A 25,952-nucleotide genomic window follows, 5' to 3' on the forward strand; every position below is an offset into this window, starting at 1 on the left:
CCAGCTAGATGCTTATCTAACCTCCTCCTGAAGACCCCCAGGGTAGGGGAGAGCACCACCTCCCTTGGGAGCCTGTTCCAGACCTTGGCCACTAACTGTGAAGAAGTTCTTCCTAATGTCCAGTCTAAATCTGCTCTCTGCTAGCTTGTGGCCATTATTTCTTGTAACAAGCCACCCATTATGCTTGTAGCCATAAGTATCAAGCTTGTATCAAACATTCTGCTTCCTTCAGAAGATGTAGACTTTCCATGTGTATTTAAAAAATTTCTGTAAAAGCTGTTGAACACCAAAAAAAACACAGATCTTCCGATGTTTAGAATTCCATCAGGATAATCAGTTGTTGGCTTCTTGATTTAAAATCCTGTACAGCCAGATCCTGTTTCCTTTTGGTTTACACTGCAGATTACTTCAGTAAAAAGCATAGCTCATCATTGGGGAGTTACAATTCTCTTGAACTGTCAGTCTTGCAGAAAAGACTGAAGACAGCGCAGTATTTCCAGTAACCTTTTCTTTCCTTCCAGATTCAATGGCCATTTCATACCATTACTGTTTTGAAGCAAAAACTACTGCAATTTTGAAGTAAATGTAATCCATCCTCCTTTCAGTGAGACAGTGGGGAGAAGTAATTTACTGAAATTAACTGCATGTCTGCAGCATATGAATTCTACGTAATGACCCACACTCTTCAATAATCAAACAAACTCACTGACCAAGATTGTAGTCTATGCTTCTGTCCTCAAGGATGATGTACTTGCTCAGCTGCATCAACTCATGATGCAATGATTGAACCAGAACACCTAGCGCATGCCCATAACATACTTTCTTCGCCGTGCTGTGCACGTTGTGTGTGACAATGCACTCTTTAAATGGACAGTGAGGCTGCTGTATATACACTGAGAATGATATGAGGATCATCATCATCATCCTTGTCATCAGGATATATATACCTGTTGAGCTGTGAGCCTTATGGCTCAGCAGGTCTATATATCCTGCTGCAGAAATGTAACATATTACATCCTAAATTAAGAAGCTTAAATGATTATTTTGAAGAATATACAAGTGTACAAAGATGGGAAAGAGGGAAGGGAAGAAAGAATTCTCTTGGCAATTAATTTGAAAATGCTCTGCTTCATGAGTGGGAAAATGTTATACAAGTGCAAATTTACCTCATTTGTACAGCAGGCACCATCAGAAACTTAAGAAGAGAACTCACAACATGGCAGATAAATAGGTATTTATTAAAGTCAATCTCAAAACAAAATTTAATGACATTAAGGCATCTTCTACTCAATTACTGTTTACACAGTAAGAGGATTTTTCTTTCTTTTTTGATACAAGACAGCAGACCTGTACAAAAATGTTTTCCAACAGATTTAGCAGGGGGGGTGACATTTTCCCCAGCATTCCATAATTCTGAGAACAAACCTGCATGGTGAACCCGTTTCCCCAATGGAAGAAAATAGAAACCCATCAGAACAGATCAGCACAGCAATTCGTTATCAAAAGGAGAGCAACTTTTTCTCCTTCAAACCCCCAGGCCTTCCGTAAAGATGCACGTGGGAGAAAGACTAAAACAGATAGTATACTGCACAGAACAAAGAATACATACTGGTATAAAAACTGCTCATTATCTTCTACTTTGAAATTGTATAGCTCAGACATGCAATCTTGTTTTAACTAGCATTTGCAATTGTGGCAGTTCAGTTAAAACAGGACTACATATTTTAGCCCAGACAAATCTTTAGCAGCATAATCATGTTTTATTGTTGTTCTACATTTGTAATTAGGGAAACAAACAACAACAGTTTTATTTAGAGTGAACAGTTTATTTTTAATAATTATGCTGTCAAGTGATTAATCACTGTTATAGTGTTTGTCTTCCATTGGAATAAGAATGTCAGGAAATGCTTACAATGTCAAAGGATTCACTATAACAGGACTTCACTATATTTTACTAAATAGTAAAATATAAATTAACACTGCATATATCCCTATTCTTCTCTGCTATAGACAGAAACCAAATAAGCTCTCTAAAGTTCAATATACTGTCATACTATTACCTTCTTTTAAGGCAAGATTTTATTTGTGAAGAAAAATGAAAAACCAGAATAACCTGGATAAACACATGTGGCCAGGTTTACTAGTTAGGAAACTGTCCTTTATAAAATGTTTTACTTCAACAAGAAAATTACTAAGAAAAAGATGCTGACCCAAAATTGCACTGTATTAAAAAGGTGGAGTTTTCTTGTATCAAAGTCCTTTATTCATCATCTTTAGAACCAGTTTTGCTTAACTATAAAAGACACAAAAAGAAAAGTGTTCAGAGTTTAGACTGTTATTTCATTTATTGGGAATCAGAAACTACATTATTTCCATTGTACATTGAATACAAGCATATTTAGTTACTAATACAAACTAATCAAGCTATTTCATCAAAAAGTTAAAAAAAAATTATTCTATTTTAGTTTACACATTAAATAACCATAATTGTTCCTGGAGCTAAAACTCTGCCTTCTTTTATTTTTATGAAATATTTTAAAATACAAAAATAAGGATACTCCTCAATGAAACTTCGTAGAAGATAAATAATTTTGGGTAGTATCTCCATTAAAGAAAATGCAAATCCAATCCTCAGTTTGGTTAAACTGAAACAAATGCACTTGAAGGAATTATCCCACACATTTTTAGGGCACCTCTTATCTTCAATTAAAGTAAAACCTAATTGAATGCAAATGGGCACTGCCAAAGCCTATAATACCATATGATTACCTAAATAAACTTGGGAAAGTTCTCTGGAATCTGAGCTCTCTGGAAGTTCTCTGGAATCCAAGACACCCATTCTTAATAGCCACTTTAAAATTTTGAAGCATGGCACACAAAATAACAGCTATACCTGACTGATTACTACAAGTCATTTTAACACTATTCTCAGAAGTACGCTGGCAGTGGTTTGGTTGTTCTGATGTACAATCAATGTTTTTTCTGTTATGCAGTGAAATGTGTTAAAAATAGCAAGATTAATTTCCATTCAAGAGCAAAGAGGGGAGAAGAAAATTCTTTGTGGGAAAGGAAAGGAAGAAGGATGCAGGCCCACAGGAAGACAATATGGAAATCTCACTTGGGAGACAAAAAGGTGTTGTAATGGGGTTTTTTTTGCTGCTACTTATCCACAGTTCTGAAATGTTCAGACCATTCTGTTAATGTCATTTTTGCAATCTGCGACTAATGAAAATACTGAGAATTGTTAGTGTATTCTGAAAGTCACAGCTAATGTACATGCTGTAAACTCTCCTCTCTAAAGCTTAACTTTTCAATGCTCAAAACCAAGGAAAAATAAATTTCTTCTTCGAATCCAAGAGGTATTAGTCAGTCAGTGTTTTGCTTCATGTATAATTTACATATTAGAAGAATTTTGTAAGTTTTAAAGCCCAGTAACAGATTATCAATGAATTAAGATCTAGAGAAACAGGTAACAAACTTCCCTACTTCTTAACAAATCTTTTTTTCAACATTTAAGAAAATAATGTGAAAATACTTACATGCTGGAAGTATATAGAAATGAATCAGAGACCACAGTCAAATCCAAACATTGTTAGGAAGAAAACAAAAAAACAGATTAAATATAATTTGTAGTTACATATGCATAAAACCATTGTGCATATGCAGTACTTTCACAGTTGTAACAGTCACGTTACCTTAATAACATCCACCCAGTTCCATCCTCGAGGAAGCTCTCCTCTGTGATCTATAAGAATAAAGAGCATTCATTTTCAACTGTTAGATTGATGAGAAACCTTAGTTGCTCTGTGTATATTTTCAAAGATATGAAACAGCTGTAAGAACAAATATAAGAACACAATGCAATTTCACTACATATTAATGTAATAGTGGTAAATTGTTCACAGACAATATAAATATTCTTTGAATGCTTGTAAAATTGTTAATTTTAACAAAGAAAGTTTAAAAGGGGTTAAGAAAACTGAGGATATTAGCAATAAGACTCATGGGGAAGAGATAAATTTAACCTCTCAAAAATCACAAAGCTTCACTAAAAAGGCCCTTCTAGGGCTTGACTTAGGAGGTAATTTGAAATCAGCGTGTGGAAAGATTTGTCAAAGAGATCAGATCTTACAAGAGGAAAATACATAATCTAGTCACTGAATTTAAGTAATGGTACACAGATAATTCTGGCCACAGATTATCAAATGATTCACATAAAAGTATATGTATTAAGAGACAGCATGACCATATAATGGATCATATGAAAAAACCCCCCCACCAAAAACTTGATTTTATTGAAAAAGAATCCTCATACTTTCTTGCATACCATGGGCCCTGAAATGAGATGCACATTTTGTTTTTGGAAGGCAGGATGAAGAAAAAGATTTTTCTAGAGCTATAGCTGCATACAGCAGGGACAGAGCTTAATCTTCAGCTCACTTACCCTTTTTCCTGGTCAGGCAAAAGCTACAGTTTTAATCCTTTCAGAGCTGAACTGTCAGTGACTTTTGGCTACTTAGCGAAGTGAAAAGCAGCTAGCAAGAATCAGACAAATTATAAGTAAGCGTCTGTAATAGTTGAACTGGTCTGATCGAAGCAATGTTCAGTAAGTGCATTTATTGAAGCAAAGAAATGTGCTAGCTAGAGACAGGTTTAATGTGGCAAACTCTGAAAGTTTAACCACTCAATTCTGCTCACTCACCTCAATTGTCATATCACTGCCATTCCACTCTAGGGTCCTATGCAGAAATTATCATTTGTGAAAAAAACTGTTCTCCAATTTTATGACCAAAACATGTGAAAACTGGGAAATGATCATTATGTTCTCACTTATGGTGCAAAGTGTATAGGAACCCAGGCCTTTGAAGGAACATAAATGCTATTAAAAAAAGCACTGCAACACTTTCTCAAGTCTGGAAAAAAGGTGTAAATTATGTTGAACAAACCTGTTTTATCTGCCAGCTTTCGTTTCTGGGTTTTGGACAACTGTTCCTTTTTGTCTTTTTTTTTACTTGATGAGACTACATCAGGAGTTCCTACTGAAATATTATTGCCTCCTGAAGGCTGAGAAAAAAATAGAAGGAACTGTTAAATTTCTTGCCAGAAACTGAATTGACAATGCATGCCTAGATATTATACTGATTGGTATTTTACAAAAGTTACAAGAATAATATTATGTCCAAATTCTTGTTGGGACACTGTCTGTTCTTTAATTCATTACACAAAGAAGCTTGCACTTTTTATCAAATGACAGTTATGGCTCTAGTTCTCTGTATTTATGTAATAATGCATTTCTAATGTGTTTCTTATGATGGCAGGTAATCCAAATGCTTCCATGACCTCTGAAACCACCCACATCCCAATTCTGTTTGGTGGGGATTGGAAAAGTTTTCTTTTCACGTTGACAGTAATACCACTGTCAAAAAGGAGGCTAGATAATCACCTAGCCGGGGTCATTTGACCCCAGCATTCTTTCCTGCCCATGGCAGGGGGTCTGAATTGATGATATGCTCAGGTCCCTTCCAACCCTACCAACTATGAAACCAACAATAAAGAAAAAACACACCCCACACACATTTAAGAACAATAAAGTAAGGTTTAATGTGGTGAGGTTCACACTCCTCACTCATTAACATAATTCTTTCTTGGGCACGTAAATTTGCAGGAGCATAAAACTGTCTTCATAGATGAGACAATGGAAAGAGAGAGAGGGGCAAAAGAAGAAACTAATATGATGCTAGTACTGAAAAAAAAAAACCAGTGTTCTTGTATAATCAACTATTTCCATAAAAAGGTTTCAACTGTAAACAGGTTGAATACCATGTTTTCTTGCATACAGCACACATTTTTTCACTTCAAAGTCAGCCCCTCCTCCCCCAAATTGGGGTGCATGTATTAAGTGTGGAAGCTGATTTTCTGTCTGGGAAAGAAGCACCATGCTTTGATTTTTGCTCTGCAGTGCAGCAGCTGTGGTATTAATATTCAGGCAGCTAAGGGAATCAGTTGACTTAAAGGCTCACTGTTCTTTACTCCACACGTGTTAACAATCATCTTCACTTTTTAATGATCTTGATGTTCCACTAAAAGAGCTAACTACTCTTTGGGAAATTTTTCTGTCTGCTGGTCTCTCTCCTCCAATTTCATAGCCTTGGAGACTCTTTAACTCCTTCCAGAATCATAGATCCATCCATAGAGATGAGTCTTTAGCAGCAGCTAGGATTTCAGCTTTAGTCAACCAGCCGGTCGAGCCATCTGAAGATTAGACTGTCCCTGCTCTCTGAAGCCATAACTCTAGAAAAAGTCTTTTTTTCTTCATTCTGCCTTTCAAAAACAAGGTGCTTATATTCTGAGGCATGTTGTATGCAACAAAATGCAGTATGTCCTTGAAGTAGAACTAAATTGTCCATTTCAAAAAAAGACATGAAATAACTCCATAAAATAGTAATGATGCAAATTAATCTGATTCATTTCAGATGTAGAGTTTGAATTCTGTTCATCTCAAAGTCCTTTGAATACCTAAAAATGAGCATTTTGTTTTTTGAAGTAAAAGAAGGTATTTGCAACTCACTAGAGAAACACACTGGCAGTTCTGAAGAAGGTCTGCATATATATACTGGAGTTCATCCAAGTACAATGCTCCTCTTAAGAGCAAAAGCAGTTTAGTTCTCAAGTCAATTTGATCCTGGGCCTTTTTGCCAGATTAATGAATGTCTTTGAGTTGCTGACAAGAGTATTGCGATATTGCCACATGTCCACCTGTTAGTTATGTCCACCTCATTATCTGCTGATCATTTCGGAAAAGAGCTGGATTCGAACAAGTAATCTAGCAGTTAAAGTACAGTATCTCATTTAGAATATCAAAAGCCATCACCCAAAAAAGACTTTGCTACTGAAACTTAGTTTCTTGCTTTTCTAGCATGTACACCATGACAAAAAAAGTGATAAGATCCCCTAGCATGAATGCTTCTCTAAGCCACATAGAAGCATCATATGAAGAATAAAGCTTCAACATTTCCTTGCTTAAGCTGTAGCTCTCAAGAGTCAAAACATTTTATACATACAATCCAGTCCCAAACAGGGTAAAGAATAAAATAGCTAGACAGTAATGCCCACACTCATGTACATATCTTCTCAAAGCAGACTAGAAAGGTCTCCTACTCTAAGTGAGATGCTGCCTTACATGGTCTTACACGTGCAAATCTACCCTCCAACTGGTTTGGATTATCATTCCAAAGATAGTCATAGTGCCTAAGCACAAACTTCACCTTGTTCCAGGCTGCTGGATCATTAAAACTAGATTCAAGATAACACTATCTTTAATTTTAGCATTATTTTATTACTTACTTTCTACTTTTCTGGTGTTCTTTACTTCATTTTTCCAATCAAAAATTCATTGCTTCAGAATTTTCATATACCAATCTGAAGCGTCACTCATTCACTCTGGAGATTTTTGTCACACCAAGAGTCAAAGTTCACATATCTGTTCTCATTAGTTTTGTTTCTGTTGCAAATTCCCCAGATCACCCTTGGAGATCAGCTTGCTTTGTATCCCAGATTAGGAAGTATTTGCAATCACTGCTTTGCAAGAAATTTTTTGTGAAGTTGGCTAAACACTAGAGAAATGATAAATTTCTATGTACTATCTTCTAGGCACCAGCCTATTTGCATGCTGTGTAAAATACAGTATACAAGTATGCCTCCATACATGCCTCCCAGAATCTTATGATAGCAATGAAGTATTTGAAGGTCTGAAAAGTCATTTCAGACTTTTTTGCATGAATACTCATATCTAGACAAATATTTCATAAAAAAAGATTAAAACCTAAAATTATAAACTTACTGCAACATAAGCAGGTTGATTTTCCATAAGCAATTCTTTATTATCTTTGGCATATTCAAAAAGTGTATACGTCATGGCAGTTCCAAGATTAACTTCCACTTCTGTCATTAATTTATCTAATATGCTTTGCTTTATAGATGAAGATCTAGAAGAGACCATATAACCCAGTTTTAGGTTCAAGGGATGAGACTTGAAAAAAGAACATATAAAATAGAGCTATTTTAAATATTTACATTGTGTTGTTGAAGAAAGCATCCATGGATATGACTGGAGCCGTCTGTGGGTATGTTTCTGGCCAGGAAATTTCTATTAGGAAGGCTTTAGGATCTCCATTTTCACCTATCTAAAAAAAAGAGATGAAACACCTTAAAAATGGAAAGGTTTAGTCTTATCAAACCTTGTAATATCACATTCTATATGCAAACCTTTCACTATTTATATATTACCCAAGTTATTTTTAAAGGTGATCGACAATTACCATTCAAAAACAGTAAGCTTCAAAAAACCATTACTAGCATAGTATTTTTACATGCAAGTGTATAAAAGCAGCATAACTTTTACCCCTCAATTCTCCCCTACAAAAACCAATAGGAAAGGTTTGAAGTATTTAACATTGTTATAGAAAAGGTTTTCTTGGCTCTAAACGGCAGCGATTGCAATCAAAACACTGCAGCATTGCAAGAGAACAAGCACTCACTTTCCATTGCCCAAATTAAAATATTTGGATACTTTGTAGAGTCAAGTTCCTTACCCCCTGAAAAGCTGAGGGTTTGTAATGTAAAAGGAACCAGGAGTATACACAAGCCACAGTAAATAGCTGTGTATGACTGCTATGATGCTCCAGTTACTTGCTACACCTTTTGTATCAAAGGACACTACTTCTCCAGTCAGCTTTGTGGGCCACTGAGAAGCAGTGCCCTTTTGGAGTAAAAGGTTTGAAAAACAACTTGAATTGCATGTCCTTTATTCATCAACTGCTGCAAATAAAGCTGGTTGTGAAATACCCATCTATGAATGATTTGGGCTCTACTGTACAGTATAAAAAGCAAACAGGATAATGGTCTGTTATGAGAACCGGGTATGAATTTTAAGACTTACAAATCTAATTCCTGTCATCACTAAAGGCAGTCACTGTAATTAACGTGAAGCTAGCCAAAGCCTGATAATAAGGACCATTCACTCCAGCTCACCTTAGACGGGCAATTTTTGACAGGAAAGCCTAAAGCTTTGCCTACATGACAGACTTTCGCTAATTTAATAAAGACATTGTAAACCAATTTCATTAAACTAGTGACAGCCTCTGAGTGGACATATATTTCTATCTAAACAGTTTATTTGTTTTTAGGTTATCTTAATTAGAATTATTTTGGTTAAGTGACACCAGGGTGTGTCACACAGTCCACTCCTTGGGCTGGATCCAAACTCTGAGGCTTCTTGCAGGGCAGTGGGATAAGTGGTAGCAGCATGGGTTGCCAGCAGGGCTCCAGGTCCTGGCTCTTGGAAGCAAGCCCTGCCCCTGAATTCCTGGCACTTCTGGCCAGCAGGACTCCCAGATGACAAGGCTCCATGGGCTGAATCTGGTTCACAGGTTGTCTGTTTGACATCTCTGTGTTAAACCAAATAGCAGAGGCCATTTTGTTAAAAACAAAACACAACACACAACTGGAGAGCGTGGTAATGCTCCCTTTAGTCAATATCCAACAGTTAAAAAAAATTGGAAGAGCAGGATTCAGCCACAGGCAGCTAAAACCAACATACCCCAGCAGGACTAAAAACAAGACCTGTCAAAGGGCACATGAGCTCCCTGCGAGCCAATCGCCCTCCATACTTGGAGAGGAGATGGGTGTCACCAGGTCACTCTGCCCAAAGAATCACCAATGATGCACAGCATCCAAGGTGCCTCAATGGCCTCAGGACTGACTTGACTTTACATAGAACTGTTGATTCCATTCTAGAAGCCGGATGCCCAGTGCCTTTAACACACCAGAGAGATGACACTCAAGGCACAACACACAAAAAAGCAGGCTCTGGGGAGAAAAGATAGCCAGTCATCCTGGGGTATCTGCCACTATTGCAGGTGGGGCTGAACTACTTTTAGGGGCTCTGACATGGTCAGACTGATCTGCCGCAAGTAATCTGTCAACATGTCCATGGTCCAAGTAGCTTCATCAATCTAGTTCCTTATGCTAAAATTGTCCACTAGGTGAATAGCCATATGTTTTAAGAAACTATTTTGTAATATATACAACATATTCCATTTAGCTACAAAACTTCATGAAGTCTTACCCTGTACTGAAAGGAAACAGGACTAAGTTCTCTAAAACGCTCATCTCCTTCGTAAATAGAACGTAACGCTTCTAGTTCCATCTAGAAAGATGAGATAAAGAAAACAGTTAACAATTTTAATCTAATACTTCAGTTTAATGTTTTTCTAAATGTTTTATGTAAAAAGGTCAAGCCAGAACAACCACACATACACCACACACACGCAAAGTATACATTCATTGAGTTGTGTTTACATAGGTCAATAGATCCCATAAAAATACAGCCAACAAATGTAACTGATTCAGTCTTGTTTGGTACTACTATAATCCAATTTCAGTTTTCCAGAAAACAAGTTTAAACACAGGATACCAATCTAAATTATTCTGGCTAAGCTACACAAGGGTGTCAAACATACTCCAGGGTAAGCTACACAAGGGTGTCCAAACATTAGCATAAGCTAATAATCCATCTTCATAAAAAAACTTTCAGAAACTCAACTGAGTGAACATTATAGGATTTCAGACAACTAGGACTTTTTAAATCTTACTTTTGTGACTTTCCATGGGAAAATATCAAACAATATCTAAAGAATGCTTCTATCTTCATTATACTTCGTTACACTTGCTATAAATAAAATAGCTCCTCGCTTACAAAATCCCTTTTTATGAAAGGGGTCCAAGTAGATCTGTCCCCAAATAGAATCCAAGGGTGCCTGTAGACATGTTGGAAAGGCTGCTCCAACGTGCTGTAATTACAGCACGCTGGAGCAGACTCGATTAATCGAGTCTGCTGGAGTGTGATAATTAGTTTGCTCCAGCCAGTCTCTGCATCTTGTGTATAGAATCAAAGAAACTTAGGGTCGGAAGGGACCTGCTCAAAGCAGGACCATCCCCAACTAGATCATCCCAGTCAAGGCTCTGTTTAGCCAGGTCTTGAAAACCTCCAAGGATGGAGATTCCACCACCCAGAGCCATCCCTAGGATACAGTGAATCAGGACGACCGCCCCAGACTCCGCACTTTGGGGGGGCCCCACAGAGCCGGGCAGAGTGGTCGCAGGCCCTCCCACAGGGCGCACCTGGAGCTTGTGGCCCAGCCCCACACTGCGGAAGAAGCACAGAGATTTCCCCCACCCCCTTTGCAGGGGTACCACAGCCCTGCGCAGTGTTAAGGGGACCCCACACAGGCTGATTTGCCCCAGGCCTCGCACCCCATTATGGTTGGCTCTGCCACCACCTCTCTAGGTAACCTGTTCCAGTACTTCACCAGTCCCCTAGTGAGAAAGTTCTTCCTAATATCCAACTAAACCTCCCTTGCTGTACCTTCAGACCATTAACAAGCTGAAGTTGAATGAGCTTTAGGTCAAGCACCCTCACCACTATTTTGACATGCATGGAGGCTGATACATGAGATGCTGCAGCATTTTAATTAGAGCAGCTCCACCCTCAGAGCAACTCCAATTAAAGCACCCACCCCCAAAGCACATGTAAAAATGCCCCAAGATGCCACTGACTGGCACAATTATAGCATTATGCCATTCAACCTGATGTTGGATCCACTGAAGTTGTAAATCCACAATAATCAAACAAAAGCCTCCTGACTAATCTTTTCATAATAAGGACTATGGAAAAAATGAAAACTTTTCTGGAGCTTGTCAGCTGCCCAATGTGGCCAAATGACACGGGAGGTGATTTTTTTCCTACTGCCCGTGCCAAATGTTGCATCACCTTCTCATACCCTTTCAAGTTACAGCTTTAAAAATTACATTTGTAGAAACAAGAGACAGCGATGCCAGGTAGCTGCAGAAAAAAAGAAGAAAGAAACAAAAGGCCATTTTGGGCTGCGCTTTGACAAGAGCACTAGACGTAAAGCCAGGCCGGATTCACCCTTTAGCAGGCCCGAGGCAAACAAACTTGTGGGCCCCCAGCAGCAGATGAAGCTTTTATGACTTTTTTCACTCAATAATTATAATATGTCAAATAACCACAACTGCTCTCTCTTCACTTAGGGTCCCCGGCACATGCTCAGTCTGCCTATGCCTTAATCCAGCCCTGCGTAAAGCACAGGAGGCGACAGTGCTGCTCCACTTGGCACCAGTGATCTCTGTTCACACCTGGCAGCACCCGCTAACTGCTGGCGCCAGGTTCCCTCAAGCCGCTACGGCCCCGCTCCCTCCTCCAGCTCTCAGCGCCTGCCCCATGGGCCATCCCTGTGCACTAGACCTTGCCTTCAAATCAGGCCTCCCCTACGTTACATTTATGGCCGGCCACGCAATAAACGGTACCTGCAGGTTCCGGGGGTGGGGTGGGGTGGGAAGGACGGACCAGCTCTAGAGACAAGGCAAGGCCAGACCCCCCAAGCAGCGCCCGCGGCCTCTTTAAGGCAGGCGCCGGGCGGGGGTGCCCGAGAGCAGCCCCGCCCCCGCGGTGTGTGTCGTCTCCCCGAGGGGTGAGGTTGGGGCAGGAGAGCCCTGTGACGTGGAGTGGGAGATCTCACCTCCTGGTCTTCGTTCGCCGTCATGGCGCGTGGGGGGGGAGGGGAGCCCCCCCGGAGGTCCCTGCCGCTGCCCGCCCTCAGCCCGACCCGGCAGCACGCGAGTACCCAGGAAAGCCGCGCGCATGCGCAAACGCCAAGCCCCGCCCTGCCGCTCCAGTTCCTCTGCCAGGCCGCTTCATAGATCGCCGATTGGTCCCGGTCCCAAGTCGCCGGGCCCGCCCCCTCCCTCTAGCGATTGGCCAGTTTCGTGGCCCCGCCCCTCGCGCTCCTCGCGGACCGTCTCCATGCGCGCCAATGATGGGCTTGGTCGTTGGGTTGGGTGCCGCCGATTGGCGCAGCGGGCTGTCAATCGAACGCTTGGCGCTTGCTTCCGCAGGTGGAGCTGCCTGGTTCTCCTGGCCATTCTCTGCTGTCTGCAGTGGTGCCGGCGCCGGGTGGGCTGGGGTGGGCGGGAGGAACTGTGGGAGCCCGGGAGGTGAGAACGCTGCCTGGACCCGGGGGGCTGCGTTTGCGTCCCCACGGCTGCTCCCTTGGCCTCGTGACGGGGTCCCAGCCCCGGTGCAACCTGGAGGCCTCTGCCCGGGGCTGTGTGCGCGCGGTGGGCGCCCGCTGGGGGCTTGGGGAGTATCCGCAGCTTCGCACCAAGCCCTAGGCCTGGGGGCCTGGGTGGGGGCAGGAGATTTGCCTGCCCTGGCTGCCCAGCCCTGCAGACTTGGCGGTTGAGCTCTGCTTAGTTGAATTTGGGAGTCTGGTTGTTGGGCTTTGGCCCATTCAGCTTGGAATTGGTCTGGCTGTGAACAAGATACAAAACAAAAACCTCTCTGGGTGTCTCTAGTCAGGGTTGGAAAGAAGCAAGAGGTGAGGATTTCCCAGTGCCATCTGCCTTCAGGGAGCAACCCTGGTCAAGGGTTCATCAAGGCGTGAGACCTTCATCGAGGTTCCTTAAAAACAAAACCATCTTAAAAGAAAAAATGTCAGTGGCTGAGAAATGCCTGCATCTTCCATGTTCCCAAAATGCATTTTGCCTAAGTGGAGCAGGCCAGCCTCTTGCTTGTAGGGGCCAGCTTGCTTTTGTTAGGAGAATGATGGCTGTTACGTGCGGTCAGGAACTGCTTGCTCAGGAAGTGGTCTGAAATATGTGGCACTTTTGTATTTCAGGGTTAAGACGAGCTCAAGATGACCCCGACGCAGTGGGACTTCCCTGTGGAGCTGTGCTGTCGTCCTATGGCGTTTGTAACCCTCACAGGCTTGGATCTCATATACAATGCTGTTCACCGTGCAGTCTGGGATGCATTTTGTGCTAATAGAAGAGCAGATCGAGTCCCGATTTCTTTCAAAGTACTTCCTGGCGATCATGAATATCCCAAATGCAGAACAAAGGTATAGTCCAAAGTCAGTCTATCTATTTCTCTCATTAAAAAAATATTCAATCTTATAGGAGAGATCAAATTTTTATTGTAAAATGTTTGCTGTTCGTGATTACTCTGTGTAAAACTTTACTACTACTTTCTGCTATGTGGAAGGCAGGTAGAATCTCTGCTGAGACCATATTTAACACAGACCTACCTGTGGGTGTTTTCTTAATCTGCACTTTTGCATTCAGGTTGGTTTTTAGTGGTCTGTTGCCTATGAACAGCTACTCTCTGGTCAGTGATGGCATTCCCAGGGAGTTAGTGCTCAACCACAGGCTTGTGGGTGCCTATACATGAGCAGACTCGATTAATCACGTCTGCTAGAGTGTGGCAGTTCCTGTGCTCCAGTAGCCTCCTGTGACTCTTATATCAGTGTCCCCGCACTTCAAATTGGCAGGGGAGGCGCTTTATCTAAAGCTCATTTAACAAGCTTTAGATAAAGCGCCCCCCCCCACCATTTTGAAGTGTGGGGAGGCCACTCTAATTAAAGCACCCTCCGTCCACCTCCTGGAGCATGTGTATAAGCGCCCTGTGCGTTTTTTAGAAATGATATTGAATTGATCCTTAATTATGGTCTCAACAGAGGTTCTGGATTATCTCTGGACTATCTTTTTATAACCCTTATGTCCTTTAGTGGGTTAACTGCTTTGTTTAATCCTTTTTGATGTCTTCAACCCACTGTTGCCTCTCTTATCAGTCCCCTTCCCATCTCCTTTCCCTGTCCTTATATTTAAGTTATTTTTTCCCCACTTGGTATCTTTCCTCTCTGCAAGTACATTCACATCATCTGATGAGGTAGACACTCACCTATGAAAGATTATAACTTTCCAAAGGAGTTGGTCTTTGAGGTGCTACTCTGACCTGCTTTCTGCCTGAATTCAGATTAACATGGCTCTTTCTACACTATAGTTACATGAAATCTGGAAGAATTACATGTTAAAGTTATAAATCTGTAACTTGGACAACATCCGAACTCCAGTTATTCAATTTTGACTGAGTGAGTTGCGGTAGAAGATAGTATTTGTAGCCTACTTACTGCGCTGCAGAAGGAGTTAGGAAGTACTGTCAAAGTTTGGCATCTGATAAGCAGCATAGTCCATACCAAGGGCTGAGAACTAGACACCAAAAGACCTGGCTTCAGTTCTCAAATTTTGACTTCTTTTTTGCTCTATAATACTGGTTTGGTTGGTTTGTTTGTGTTTTTTTTTTTTTCCTTTTGCACAAAATGATTCCATAAGTGAAGAATATAACTTTTTATCCCTGGACATAACTGGACGTAATGTGTATTTTAGTATTGTATTCTTTTTCTCTCCTTCCGGTCCATCCACTCCCATCTCAGTTCCCTGGGATTTCAAAGACTTCTGTTTTTATCTAATGTTCCAGTGATGTTTGTGTGCTTATAATACCAGTTGGTTAAATATGATGGCTAAATGAAATCATAACCAAAAGATAGCATTAAGTTTCAGTGTAGAAGGCAAGATTGTTGGATAAAAGATGATAAATGCATCCTCAAGATCAACAATATGCAAAGAGTTCCCAAATATGGCAGCTTTAGTTGGGATTGATAACTGACTGATTTTAACAATTTCAGAGGACATCTTATGAGTGGTACATTCCAAAAGGGATACTGAAGACTGGTTGGATGAACAAACATCTGAATCTGGTACCTGCACTTGTGGTTGTGTTCTATGAACTGGACTGGGATGAGACGCAATGGAAAGAAAAACAGTCAGAATGTGCAACTAGAGTTGAAATTGTGAGGTACACTTTGTGTTTGTATTGTCATCCAGGTTAAACAAATCAGCAGTCGGGTGTAGGTTGCACAGTACTTAGACTTGCTATACAACAGTTTAATCTCTTTTCATAATTTCTCGCATGTCGTGTTTCTTGTCATAATTTTACGGTGGGCTGCCTTGGGGCCCCTCTAGACGTACAGGTGAAGGCGTGATGGGATCTGATGCACAATCCACACAATTGCACTTCCTGTCATGCCACACGTGCATGGCAGGAGATCTGATGCATGATCCCACAGTCGCATCCCATCACACCTTTATTGCTGATGCAGGGGGAGCCCAGGTCAGCTGTGAACTCGCAGCTACAGGAATGTACTGTGCCTCTGTGGCTGAGACCTGGGTCAGCTGATGGGACTCCCTGCCATGGGGTACACCTGGCCACAAGTTCTGTTAATGTTATTATAGGAACCAGCCACAAAGTTATTACATGTTTTTAATGGAATAACTGTGGGGCTTATTCCTCATTTTATTGCATCAGTAATTGATTGAAATTATGGCTAGGTTACAACTTAAGATGTGGTTAACTGGTTAATCACGCCTTAAGTGTAGTGTGTGGCAAGGGCCTTGGAGATAAAGTGATTGCAACTGAAATTTTGCTTTGAATATTTAAGATGCAATTAAATGGCTGTAAGGAAGTCTTATTGCAGAAGGTAATTTGGCAGAGTTGTTTGGGAACTGCCTCTGCTTAATTCTTGTTGGCTAAACTTGTTATTAACAGTTCAAGGGTTGTAGCATATTTAAACAGTAGAGAGAACATTTCCTTCTGTGGCCGATCTATGTGATATTTTATATACAATCTTTTAATGCCTCTGTGTAGATTGACATCTCTGTTTTGTGTTGTTTTTGGTTTGGTTGTTTAGAAACACAGACTGTCAGTTTGACTTTGCAACTCTTTTTCAGGCATAGTTTGCAGGGAAGAAATACAAAAGTTGCTGTGGTTTTGATTCAAAAGAAAACACCCTTGCCTCCAGGTACAGAGAGGTCTCCCACTCCCCTACTTGTCATGCAGAAACCTGTAATTAAAGGGAGGGAGTTGTTTCCTTGCCTTAATATTGACAGATTTCTTTTTTCTGTTTCAAGCACATCACTCGGATGTAAACGCAGAAGTAAAATAGCTCTGTTACATGGAATTATGAAAACTTATGTGAATAAGTTCCTTTCTTTTTCTTACAGCTCTAAAAGTCACTTGGGCTGAATTAATGCATTAAGAGTATTGTTGATTTTGGGCAAAGTATTATTTTTCCACTTAGAATACACTGACCTAGTACGGAAGGTTTTTTTTTTTTTATAAATGTATTTTTTTTTTTTTTTTTTTCAAAATAACCACATGGCTAGCACTGAATATATATCTATTAGAGTTTTATTCAGTAGAACAGCTGAGAAACTGAATTACCTCCAGAAAGCTTGGGTAATAAGCCAGCAATACATTTTGTAAGGAGTTATATTGCTCTTTACAAATGTATTGCTGGCTTATTACCCAAGCTTTCTGGAGGTAATTCAGTTTCTCAGCTGTTCTACCGAATAAAACTCTAATGTTCTAGGTGAAGTATAAGGGAATCCATCTTTCTGTCAATGTACTAGATTTTTCTATATTTTGATAGCTTTTGAGAAGAGTATAGTTTAATTTGTCTCTGTGAGCTGATGTTTGTGATACTTGCATTAATTATTACCCTACTTGTCTGGGCTGTCTTAACTTCCTTAGGGGAAGATGTTATTGCGTCAGAAAGGGCAGCAGCTTTATGTAATGCTTGTGACCTCTCTGGAAAATCCCTGTTTGTGCTGCCACATACTGATCATCTTGTTGGATACATTATAAGGTAGGTGATTTTTGGTAAAAGTCTTCTTTCCTCTATATTGTGTGTTTGTTCTTGGGTTGCTTTTTTTTCCCCCCGGAATGTTAAGGAACATTAATTGATCTATAGTGGATGTGAAGAGAGAACTAGAAAACTTGCATTACAGGAGACCCACGCCATTCACGGGGGATGCACTCCAGAGATCCCCGTGAATGGCAAAATCTGCGAATGTCAGGAGCGCAGTAGCAAGTGCGGAGCTCCCACAGACGCCGCCAATACTGGCAGCGGCGGGAGGATGGGGAGCATGTTGAGAGAGCGTGAGTTTGAATATTTGAATCGGCGAATGGCAAGCGTTTCCTGTACTCGCGTTTTATCTGTTGTTGAAACGTTCCCCATCGTGCTGAAGAATCAATCCTTAACTGTTTTACTATCTTATAGTAAGTTAGAGATGTCATCTCAAACGTTGTTCTCTGCTTGGCTTCATTTTATTTTTTTTAACATGTATTTTACTTCTCTTGACTATCAGTAGTTCTAATAAATTTCTATTTTTATTCCCTTGGACATGAAATTTCTGGAATTTTGTCAAGATATATTTGAAAAAAAAGGGAGTTCTTTTCCTTGGTCTTCAAAAATTAGAATGTCTAATTGAATTGCATCGGGGTTTATTCATATTTGCATTAGTGTTTTATTAGAGATTTTTTTTTTTTCATTTAAATTGTTTATTACTTTGAAAGCATTATGTCCTAGCCTTTACATAAAACATTTTCTATCTAATGTTGTGTATGGACATCATATATTATTTTGATGGGTTAATAATTGTATGGTTAAAAAAAGAAGAAAACCCTTGGGTTAACAGTGGCCAAAATAGCCTTAGAAGCTGTGTCCAGAAACACGTGGACATTTGTCTCCCCACTGCTGCTTGTCCCTGCTGCTACTTGTCCCTGGGAAATGCTTGCACCAGGCATGCTCTAAAGCACAGCAGGTTACCCAGGGTGCGGTAAAAGATGCTAGGGCCAGCAACAGCTACCCTAGCAGCCTTACCTTAGGCCCTGGGTGCTTCCCAGGGCTGCAGCCATGGCAGGAAGTCTGGTTGGCAGCTGGAGCATGGCTTCAGTTGGCTAGGCTCTAGTTTTGGGCAAAGTAGCAGCATGGGGAATGTCCACGTGCAGTGTGCGGCAACGCACATGGGTCTGCAGCGCCATATACCACATGTCCATGCTTGTCTGGACACGGCCAAAGAGCCTGTTTGCAAAATGCAAAAAGGAAGTAATCATTTGAAGGAATCCTTATATTTTGCTCACAGCTAGAAAGAAACTATTTGACGTTCACATAGATTTATTTTTATTGTTCTCAAAACAAAGGTTATTTTATTTAATTTCTTTAAATTTGCTCCTGGCTTTAATGTGTTTCATGCTAAGTTGTATACTTCAAATATGATTACATCCTGATACGGGAATTTTAAAAGTCCCTTCCCTTCCTATGCATAGAGTTAGGGGTGAACCGATAGAGATTTTGGGGCTGATGCCGATAGCCGATTTTTAAGGAGGCATACTGACTGAAACCAATCCGATTTTCTGATACAAGCCCAATAGCTTGGAGAGCTGCGTGCAGGTGGTAAGTCTGGTGTGGTGGAAGGGGTGTGGCAGGGCAGATCAAGGTCCCCGTGGTGAGGGAGGAGTGGGTTGGGGCAAGTGCTGCCCAGCTGGGGTGGGATGGGGTAGAATGGGCATGGGACGGAGCCACAGCTTGTGTGGGGGCAATGGGGGGCAGCTCCCACTGCTGTGCATTGCTTATCTGGGAGTCTCTGATCCAGTGCTCACCTGGTGGTTCCCGCTGCTGCTTCTGGGGCTGTGTGGGGCTCTTCCCAGCCTTCCCTAACCCCGTGCAAATCCGGAGACGTGTGTGTGTGTGTGTGTGTGTGTGTGTGTGTGTGTGTGTGTGTGTGCCATGCCCTCCCAGACAAGTGAGCAGGAGCTGCTGGACAAGCGGGCGAGCGCCAGAGCAGCTGCTTCCGGATGAGCAGCCTGTAGCAGTGGGAGCTGTCCCCACCCACCTCCATCCCTGGAGGAGCCACGGTTCTGTCCCATGCCCGCCCTAGTCCCACCCTACTGGGTCGTTGATCTGCCCCCCCATGCCCCGTTTTCTCCTTCCACCATAACAGACTTGCCAGCTTGCACGTAGCTCTCCAAACTGCCAGGCTGTGTTCCTTGCTGCCTACATGCTGCACTGCAGCTGTGCCTACATGGGCATTTATCGGCCAAATTATTGGCCACATCAGGTCGATTTCTGATGCAATCAGTTTTCTTTATATCAATACCAATCCGGTATCGGACTGATTGTATTGGTGCACCTCTAGCATAGAGATATGGGTATACCACTTCATATCACTCTTTCTTCTTTAATGTTTGGATGCTTTGGACATACAGGAACACACACATGCTAAATATTTTTATCTATTTTTCTGTCTTTAAAGGTTTTATAAAAGTAGAGACTGTACCTCCTTACACTGACTTTTTTTCTTTTTTCCTCCACCCTTTTTTCGCTATCATATCAAATATAAGCTGTTTGTCTTTGTTATCTAAGCCCATCACTCATTTGCATCTCCCCTTTGATTGGGCCATGTTCCTAGCCACTACTGTTTTTCTGTTATCATTCTTTATGCTTCCTTCCATTTTATGCCTCATGCCTGGGAGAGCCTCCCTTAAATATTAGCAAGGCTAGTTCATTATACTTTTCTAAATCATCCCTTAACTCACCTTTGTTATTATTTTTAAAAAGTAAAACTTACTCTACCAATGCACTATAACTACTACCTGTCCTGCTGTCCAGTTTTGTCTTGCTTCCTTGTGCTTCCATCTGTCTCTTGCCTCATGTTTAGACTGCATGCTGCCTAGGGCAGCAGCATGTTGTTCTGTATTTGTACAGCACAGTTTCCCTGCCATTGCTAGGATCCCAGACAAGTAGGGTAATAATTAATTCAAGTATCACAAAATAGTATCACAAAAATGCTTATCTTCGTTCATTTTGTTAATGATTGAAGTTGCTGTAAATTGTCAAAATATAATTTATGAAGGATTGGTGCTCAAACTGAAGTTCTTTTCTAAGGCCTCTTGAATTCTCTGTGTACTGAATGAGCTTCTATAATGGGCTAGTCTGAATTATTTTCTTTTACAGATTAGAGAATGCCTTTTATGAACATGCTCAGACCTACTACTATACAGAAATCCGAAGAGTTAAATCTCACAAAGAGTTCTTGAACAAGACAACACATCAGGTAAAGCTGCTCCTTGAAATAGTTTAAGGAAAAAAGTTGATGTGTCTATTCTGATTGATGCATGTTCAAGTAAACTATTCCTGTTTTTACATATTATTGCTCATTTTTCTCGTATAGTCATTTTCCTACTTTTTTTAAAGGGTGAGTTTAATTTCATATTCTTTTGAAGACAAACTCTTAATAAAAAGATACTGTAGAATGAAATCTAGACTTACAAGCTGAATGCTTCCATTTGTCAGATCTTGTAGAAGCAACTGAGGAGCATAGAAACAAGGTTCAACTGTTTTCTAAAATTGGTGCTGCTAGCTGGTTTAAGATATTCCAGAATGGAGGGTCTAAATACTATGTGCTTTACTGCAGTTCATAGAATTAGTGATATTGGGAGGTCACAAACTTAATATTTCCTGGGATACCATCTAAGAATTATAATACAAGCAGATTTTAAAACAGTGGCTAATAAGGATAATTTTAAAGCAGTCTCTATTTAAAAAACAAACACACAACCCCTCCCCCCCAAAAAACATACACTTATTTCTGTGCTGTCTAAATCAGCAGGTTGTAGGTGGGAATCAAGCCCAGATTTGTGTTAAGTTGGTTCTCATTTGTTGTTTGTCAGTTCACCAAATATTTCTCTGCAGAGACAACTTTGTGTTTTAGCCACTGACTTCCTTTGTTTTGGAAGGCTGGGAGAGAGTTCTTTAAGCACACCAGTTGTACCCAAAAGCAGAGGTTGTCAACCAGGGGTACACATACCCCCAGGGTACTTGGGAAGGCCCTAGGGGGTACATGTGGGTGGGTGGGGATGGGTAGCAGTGCCCTTCTGCAGGCCGCACAGGTGCCACCTGGCTGGCTGGATGCAGGGGGAGGAGGGGAAGCTCACATATGGCCGCCACTGCCACCCACCACTTCATGCAGCTGCTGCTCCGCATCTGGCTGTGCGCCCCTCCCCCCAACAGGTTAGGTTTAACAGAGGAGCCGTATGGTATAGATTGCTATTGAGCGAGTACTACTGCCATATTTTTTTTCTGTGAGTCTGCTTATTTTATAATCTGCAAATTTACAAGTAATCATCATCGTATAAAGTAGCATCTGTGACTTCTTTATATAGAAATTAGATATTCACATTTATAAATGTATTCAATTCAAAATATATTGGTTATGTTTTACAGCTTTTATTTGTTAGGCATCAGTTCAAAATAGCTTTCTTCAGTGAACTGAAACAGGATACGCAGAATGCGCTGAAGTAAGACTTGTATAAAATTTGTTCTTTCTTAATGACTTCTGCTGCTGTTATAACTTCAAGTGTAGTGAAAGTAAAACAGATCAAATAGTTTGTGTTTCTGAGTTCATTCCAGAAGGGGAGGAATTAAGCTTGATTTTTATTTACTTTAAGTATTTTGAAGAGACTTTTTGTGGGAAGGGGTTTCCCTTGCAGTATTATGTTCCATTTTCTCATACTTTTAAAAGTGTTTCAGTGGACTTTGGTGTAATGTGACTTTAAAAGACAAATAGTTTTTATGGTTGTCTGACTGACTTGGACAAGTATTAATTCCACTTCTTATGTATATGACCGTCTTAGCCATTTTGCATACACTGTACCAGTTCTGACTTCTTCCCCACCAGCCACCCCTTGCTCCCTCGGCATACTTCATAAGAACAGAACACCAGCTCAGATCCCAAACTATTCATACATTAAGATAAAATTCCAATCAGAAAATAAAGTTATGGTTCCATGACCAACACTGACTTGCATGTGATGCATCATGTATGTATCTTGGTATGTACTACGATTTGAATAGCAATAAATTAAACTCTACATTTAACTGAGAGAATAAGTTTAGAAAATGCATTTGTATATAAATACTTAGTGTATTTACCCAAATCCAAGATGACTTTGAATTTAAGACAACCCCTCATCTTAAATTCATCCCCCTACCTCTGCGGAAGGGAAGGGATCAGACCGCTACCCCTTGTCCCCCTGCTCCCTGCACCCTCTCAAGTCCTGCAGCTCTCCTTTGGCAGTCTGGTGGCAGCCCCAGCCCAGCTCGGCTAGGGGCAAACAGCAGTGGCAGCTTTTAATTCTAACCAGGTTGGGACTGCAGGGGCGCAAGATGGAGCAGAAGATAAGCAGAGGGGGGGATTTGGTGGGGGGAGTGACACAGTCTCCCATGAGCCACAGACTGTGGTCTCCCCCTATGTTCCCCTCCCTCCTCCCCATCGGGTCTCCCCTGCATTCCTCTGACTGCACACTTCCCCTCCCCTACCAAAAGCTCCCCCAGCCCAGGCCAGGCAGTGTCTTGGCTCTGGCTTTGGTCCCAAGCCAAAGCCAGAGCTGAGACATCACTTGCCCTGGGCCATGCTCAAATTCTGAGACAGCTTTTTTTTTTTCCCATGGTGACTGGGTGATAGACAACCTAGCCTTCAACTTGAGTAAATACAATAAATGCTTCATGGAGCATTTAATTGTTCCACTCCTGAATGGCATCCATCTGTGAAACCTTATATTCCACTAAAATAACTTTGCATCTCTTTCCGTGTTTGCTTTAGTGCATATTTAGAAGAGTAGGTTTGCCAGTTCCACCTGTCTCCTTGAAATGGTCTCAATTAGCCTCAGAGGATCACCTTTCCACTGAGAATGAGCAAGGGATAGAACAGATGAGTTGTCATCCTTTACTACTGTTGCTTTCCAGTAGCTTTGTAATAAATCAAACAAAATATACAGATTTGTCAAATATATAGATTTGTCTATAGTATTAGGCAAATACTATAGATACTAAGTATTTGCCTAATATCAAGTATTGTGCTTATAGCACTCTGGATTGGGGCAACAGACTTTTATCATTGGTGCTTCCTTAAGTGTTACCATAAAGTGATATTCCATTGTGTATCTTGCTAAGTAAAAGCATCTGAATGAATACTTATAACATCTAAAACAGGGGTGAGCCAAATGTGGCCTATGGACTAGATCCAGCCTTCCAGCTGATTAGATCTGGCCTACTGGCAGGCACCACCAATGAATTGTATTTGGCCCTGCCAGCAGCTGCACTCTGCATGGGGCTGAGTCCTGCCTGCTTCTGCCTTCACCATACCCACACCACCCAACCACATGCCCCCCTGCCCCCGCTCCCCCATACATCCCCCTCCCCCTCCATGCACAATATACAAGCAAACCCACCTTCCGCAAAAGGAGTACTTCCTGGGCAAAGGGAGAGACTTCTAGTGGCAAATCTGACTAATATTTTATATTGGTAAAATATACGTATCTTCTGACTTGTGTTTTATCTCCATGTTACTAGTTATTGGATTTCAAACTGTGCTAATATTTAAACATATATGTGCTTAATACATTTTTTTCAGTAGCATGTGACACTAAAATTAGTACACAAGATTTTTTCTGTTTGTTTAGTTTTCTTGTCAGACTTAAGCAGAAGAATAGCCTTTTTTTTTCTTTTTCATTGTTTCAAAACAGTTAATTGAAACAAACAGAAAAATTGTAACAATGTTTGCTTGAGGATGTAAAATGGTAATGTTTATGTAATTTTTTTTTTCACCAGAACTTGTATTTTCTCTGAGTAGCAGTTGTTTTTACTTTGCTTAAATAACTGTTTATGTTAACACATTCTGACTTTTTTTTTTTAATTAAACATTTTATATTTTAGGAATTACAGAACAGCTTACAACCTAGTGCATGAACTGAGGGCTCATGAAACAAATATGTTAGAAATCAAGACCATGGCAGGGTTTATAAACTACAAGGTAAGTCATCCTTGTTTCAGTCTTTTACAGACTTGTACATTTCAGTAATCCAAAAGTATCTGAATAATCCAATTGAAAAAGATTTAAGTATTAAAAATTTCTTTTCCATTGCTGATGGGAAGTTAGCTTTAAATTATTACCTGGCTTTATATTAAGTTCAAATTGCTTTTAGATCCAAAAAGAATACCTCCTAGGTAGAAGCTGTGCTCTGCTGATTTTTGTTTTGAGGCGCCTGTTGCATGTATGTGACACACAGGTGTTTTTGAAATGAGTACCTTTAACTCCTACTCAGTCAGTGGAAATAAACTCTGCTTTTAGAATTCAAAATATATAGATCCTTCACCTTCCATTTTAAGAGGAAGAGGAGGAAAAGCCATCTAAATTGCCCTGTTGGGTTAGCAAAAATGTTGTCCTAATTAATTTAACAAAAATGTTATTAAAATAGATCCTCATTGAGAGAGATCATTCAGCCTTCCAGGGCCTAATGCTATCCATATGTTCTCTCCGAAGCAAAGGTTACAATTCTATGCTAGTCCTAGGATTGTGTGGTGTTCAGTCTAGTGGTTATTGTCCATTGTCATTGGCTCATTCTCTGCAGAAAGACGTCAGTTGGTCATAAGTTACTTATGTCCATGTATGTGGTCTTATCTAGTCTTCATTTTACGTTGTCTGAATTGCTGCATCTCGTATAAGGATTCACCTATTATATTTCAAAGTTCAAGTTTAAAAAGTTTTAAAATCCTTAACTCTAATCAAAGCGTTTGTCTTATTTCATTCTTGTAGATTTGTCGCCTCTGTTTTCAGCATAATACACCTCTGGACGCAATTGCTCAGTTTAGGAAGCACATTGACTTGTGTAAGAAAAAAATAGGGAGCGCAGAGCTGGCTTTTGAGCATGCTGCCTGGATGTCCAAACAGTATGTGTTTACTAACTAATACATAAGCTAGAACAGAAATATGATTTTTTTTCACAAGTCCTCAGTTTGTAGGACTAGAGAAATAATAGAATCTTGAATTTCTTTCCATGAAAAGATGCAGATGACCAGTGGCAGTTAATACTACCATTGCTCCCCTGCTGCCAAATTCCCAAGTCCCTCGGCAATACCCGGTCCCCCTGCAGAGCCAGATCATGGCTGGGCCACGCCCTCTTCCTTCTGCACAGCTTGCTTGGGGCCAGGCCATGCCCTCTTGTCTCCTGTCCCTCCCCACAGAACCAAGTCGTGCCCCTTTCCCTGAATACCTGGAAGGGGGCCAGACCACTCCCCCTGTTTCACTGCAGGGCTATACCGAGCTGCCTTCCTTCCCTCCCCACTAGTTGCTGAACC

The 25,952-nt window shown here is 40.8% G+C and overlaps 2 protein-coding genes across 9 annotated transcripts in view; one reads left to right on the forward strand and one right to left on the reverse strand.

The window, feature by feature from the left end:
* Positions 1-1,223: 1,223 nt before the first annotated feature.
* Positions 1,224-12,738, reverse strand: RWDD4 (RWD domain containing 4). Of its 2 annotated transcripts, none has more exons than XM_006026598.3 (8): positions 12,600-12,738; positions 10,127-10,207; positions 8,074-8,183; positions 7,841-7,985; positions 4,947-5,064; positions 3,696-3,745; positions 3,540-3,542; positions 1,224-2,293 (listed from the first exon to the last, which is right to left on the reverse strand). In XM_006026598.3, exons 1-8 carry the CDS (start codon positions 12,621-12,623, stop codon positions 2,261-2,263), a joined length of 564 nt encoding a protein of 187 aa, XP_006026660.1. In that variant the 5' UTR covers positions 12,624-12,738; the 3' UTR covers positions 1,224-2,260. The 2 variants fall into 2 exon arrangements, with proteins under 2 accessions (XP_006026660.1, XP_025063350.1); XM_025207565.1 differs by lacking the exon at positions 12,600-12,738 and adding an exon at positions 12,388-12,584.
* Positions 12,739-12,953: 215 nt separating this feature from the next.
* TRAPPC11 (trafficking protein particle complex 11) overlaps positions 12,954-25,952 on the forward strand; it is a 42,117-nt gene continuing 29,118 nt past the window's right edge. For 2 of the 7 annotated variants that reach the window (XR_003094769.1, XM_025207587.1), the window contains exons 1-8: positions 13,045-13,979; positions 15,603-15,772; positions 16,705-16,775; positions 17,507-17,621; positions 20,772-20,871; positions 22,041-22,114; positions 24,531-24,627; positions 25,411-25,544. Coding sequence is in view for 6 of the 7 variants with exons in the window: in XM_025207587.1 (XP_025063372.1) it covers positions 13,776-13,979; positions 15,603-15,772; positions 16,705-16,775; positions 17,507-17,621; positions 20,772-20,871; positions 22,041-22,114; positions 24,531-24,627; positions 25,411-25,544 (965 nt within the window). In the remaining variant the exon portion in view is untranslated. Of the gene's footprint in view, positions 13,980-15,602; positions 15,773-16,704; positions 16,776-17,506; positions 17,622-20,771; positions 20,872-22,040; positions 22,115-24,530; positions 24,628-25,410; positions 25,545-25,952 lie in introns of all 7 variants that reach the window. The other 5 variants (XM_006026601.3, XM_006026599.3, XM_014521291.2 and 2 more) reach the window with 5 other exon arrangements.

This window comes from Alligator sinensis, unplaced genomic scaffold (assembly GCF_000455745.1).
Source record: "Alligator sinensis unplaced genomic scaffold, ASM45574v1 scaffold354_1, whole genome shotgun sequence".
Taxonomy (NCBI): Eukaryota; Metazoa; Chordata; order Crocodylia; family Alligatoridae; genus Alligator; species Alligator sinensis.

What these genes read in the sequence shown, in the direction of transcription:
- RWDD4 (XM_006026598.3), bottom strand. Translation starts at nt 12,623, where the DNA reads ATGACGGCGAACGAAGACCAGGAG. An exon ending in CGGCGAACGAAGACCAGGAG is followed by an intron (nt 10,208 to 12,599) that starts GTGAGATCTCCC and finishes TCATCTTTCTAG; the next exon opens with ATGGAACTAGAAGCGTTACG. An exon ending in ATCAACCTGCTTATGTTGCA is followed by an intron (nt 5,065 to 7,840) that starts GTAAGTTTATAA and finishes TTTTTTTCTCAG; the next exon opens with CCTTCAGGAGGCAATAATAT.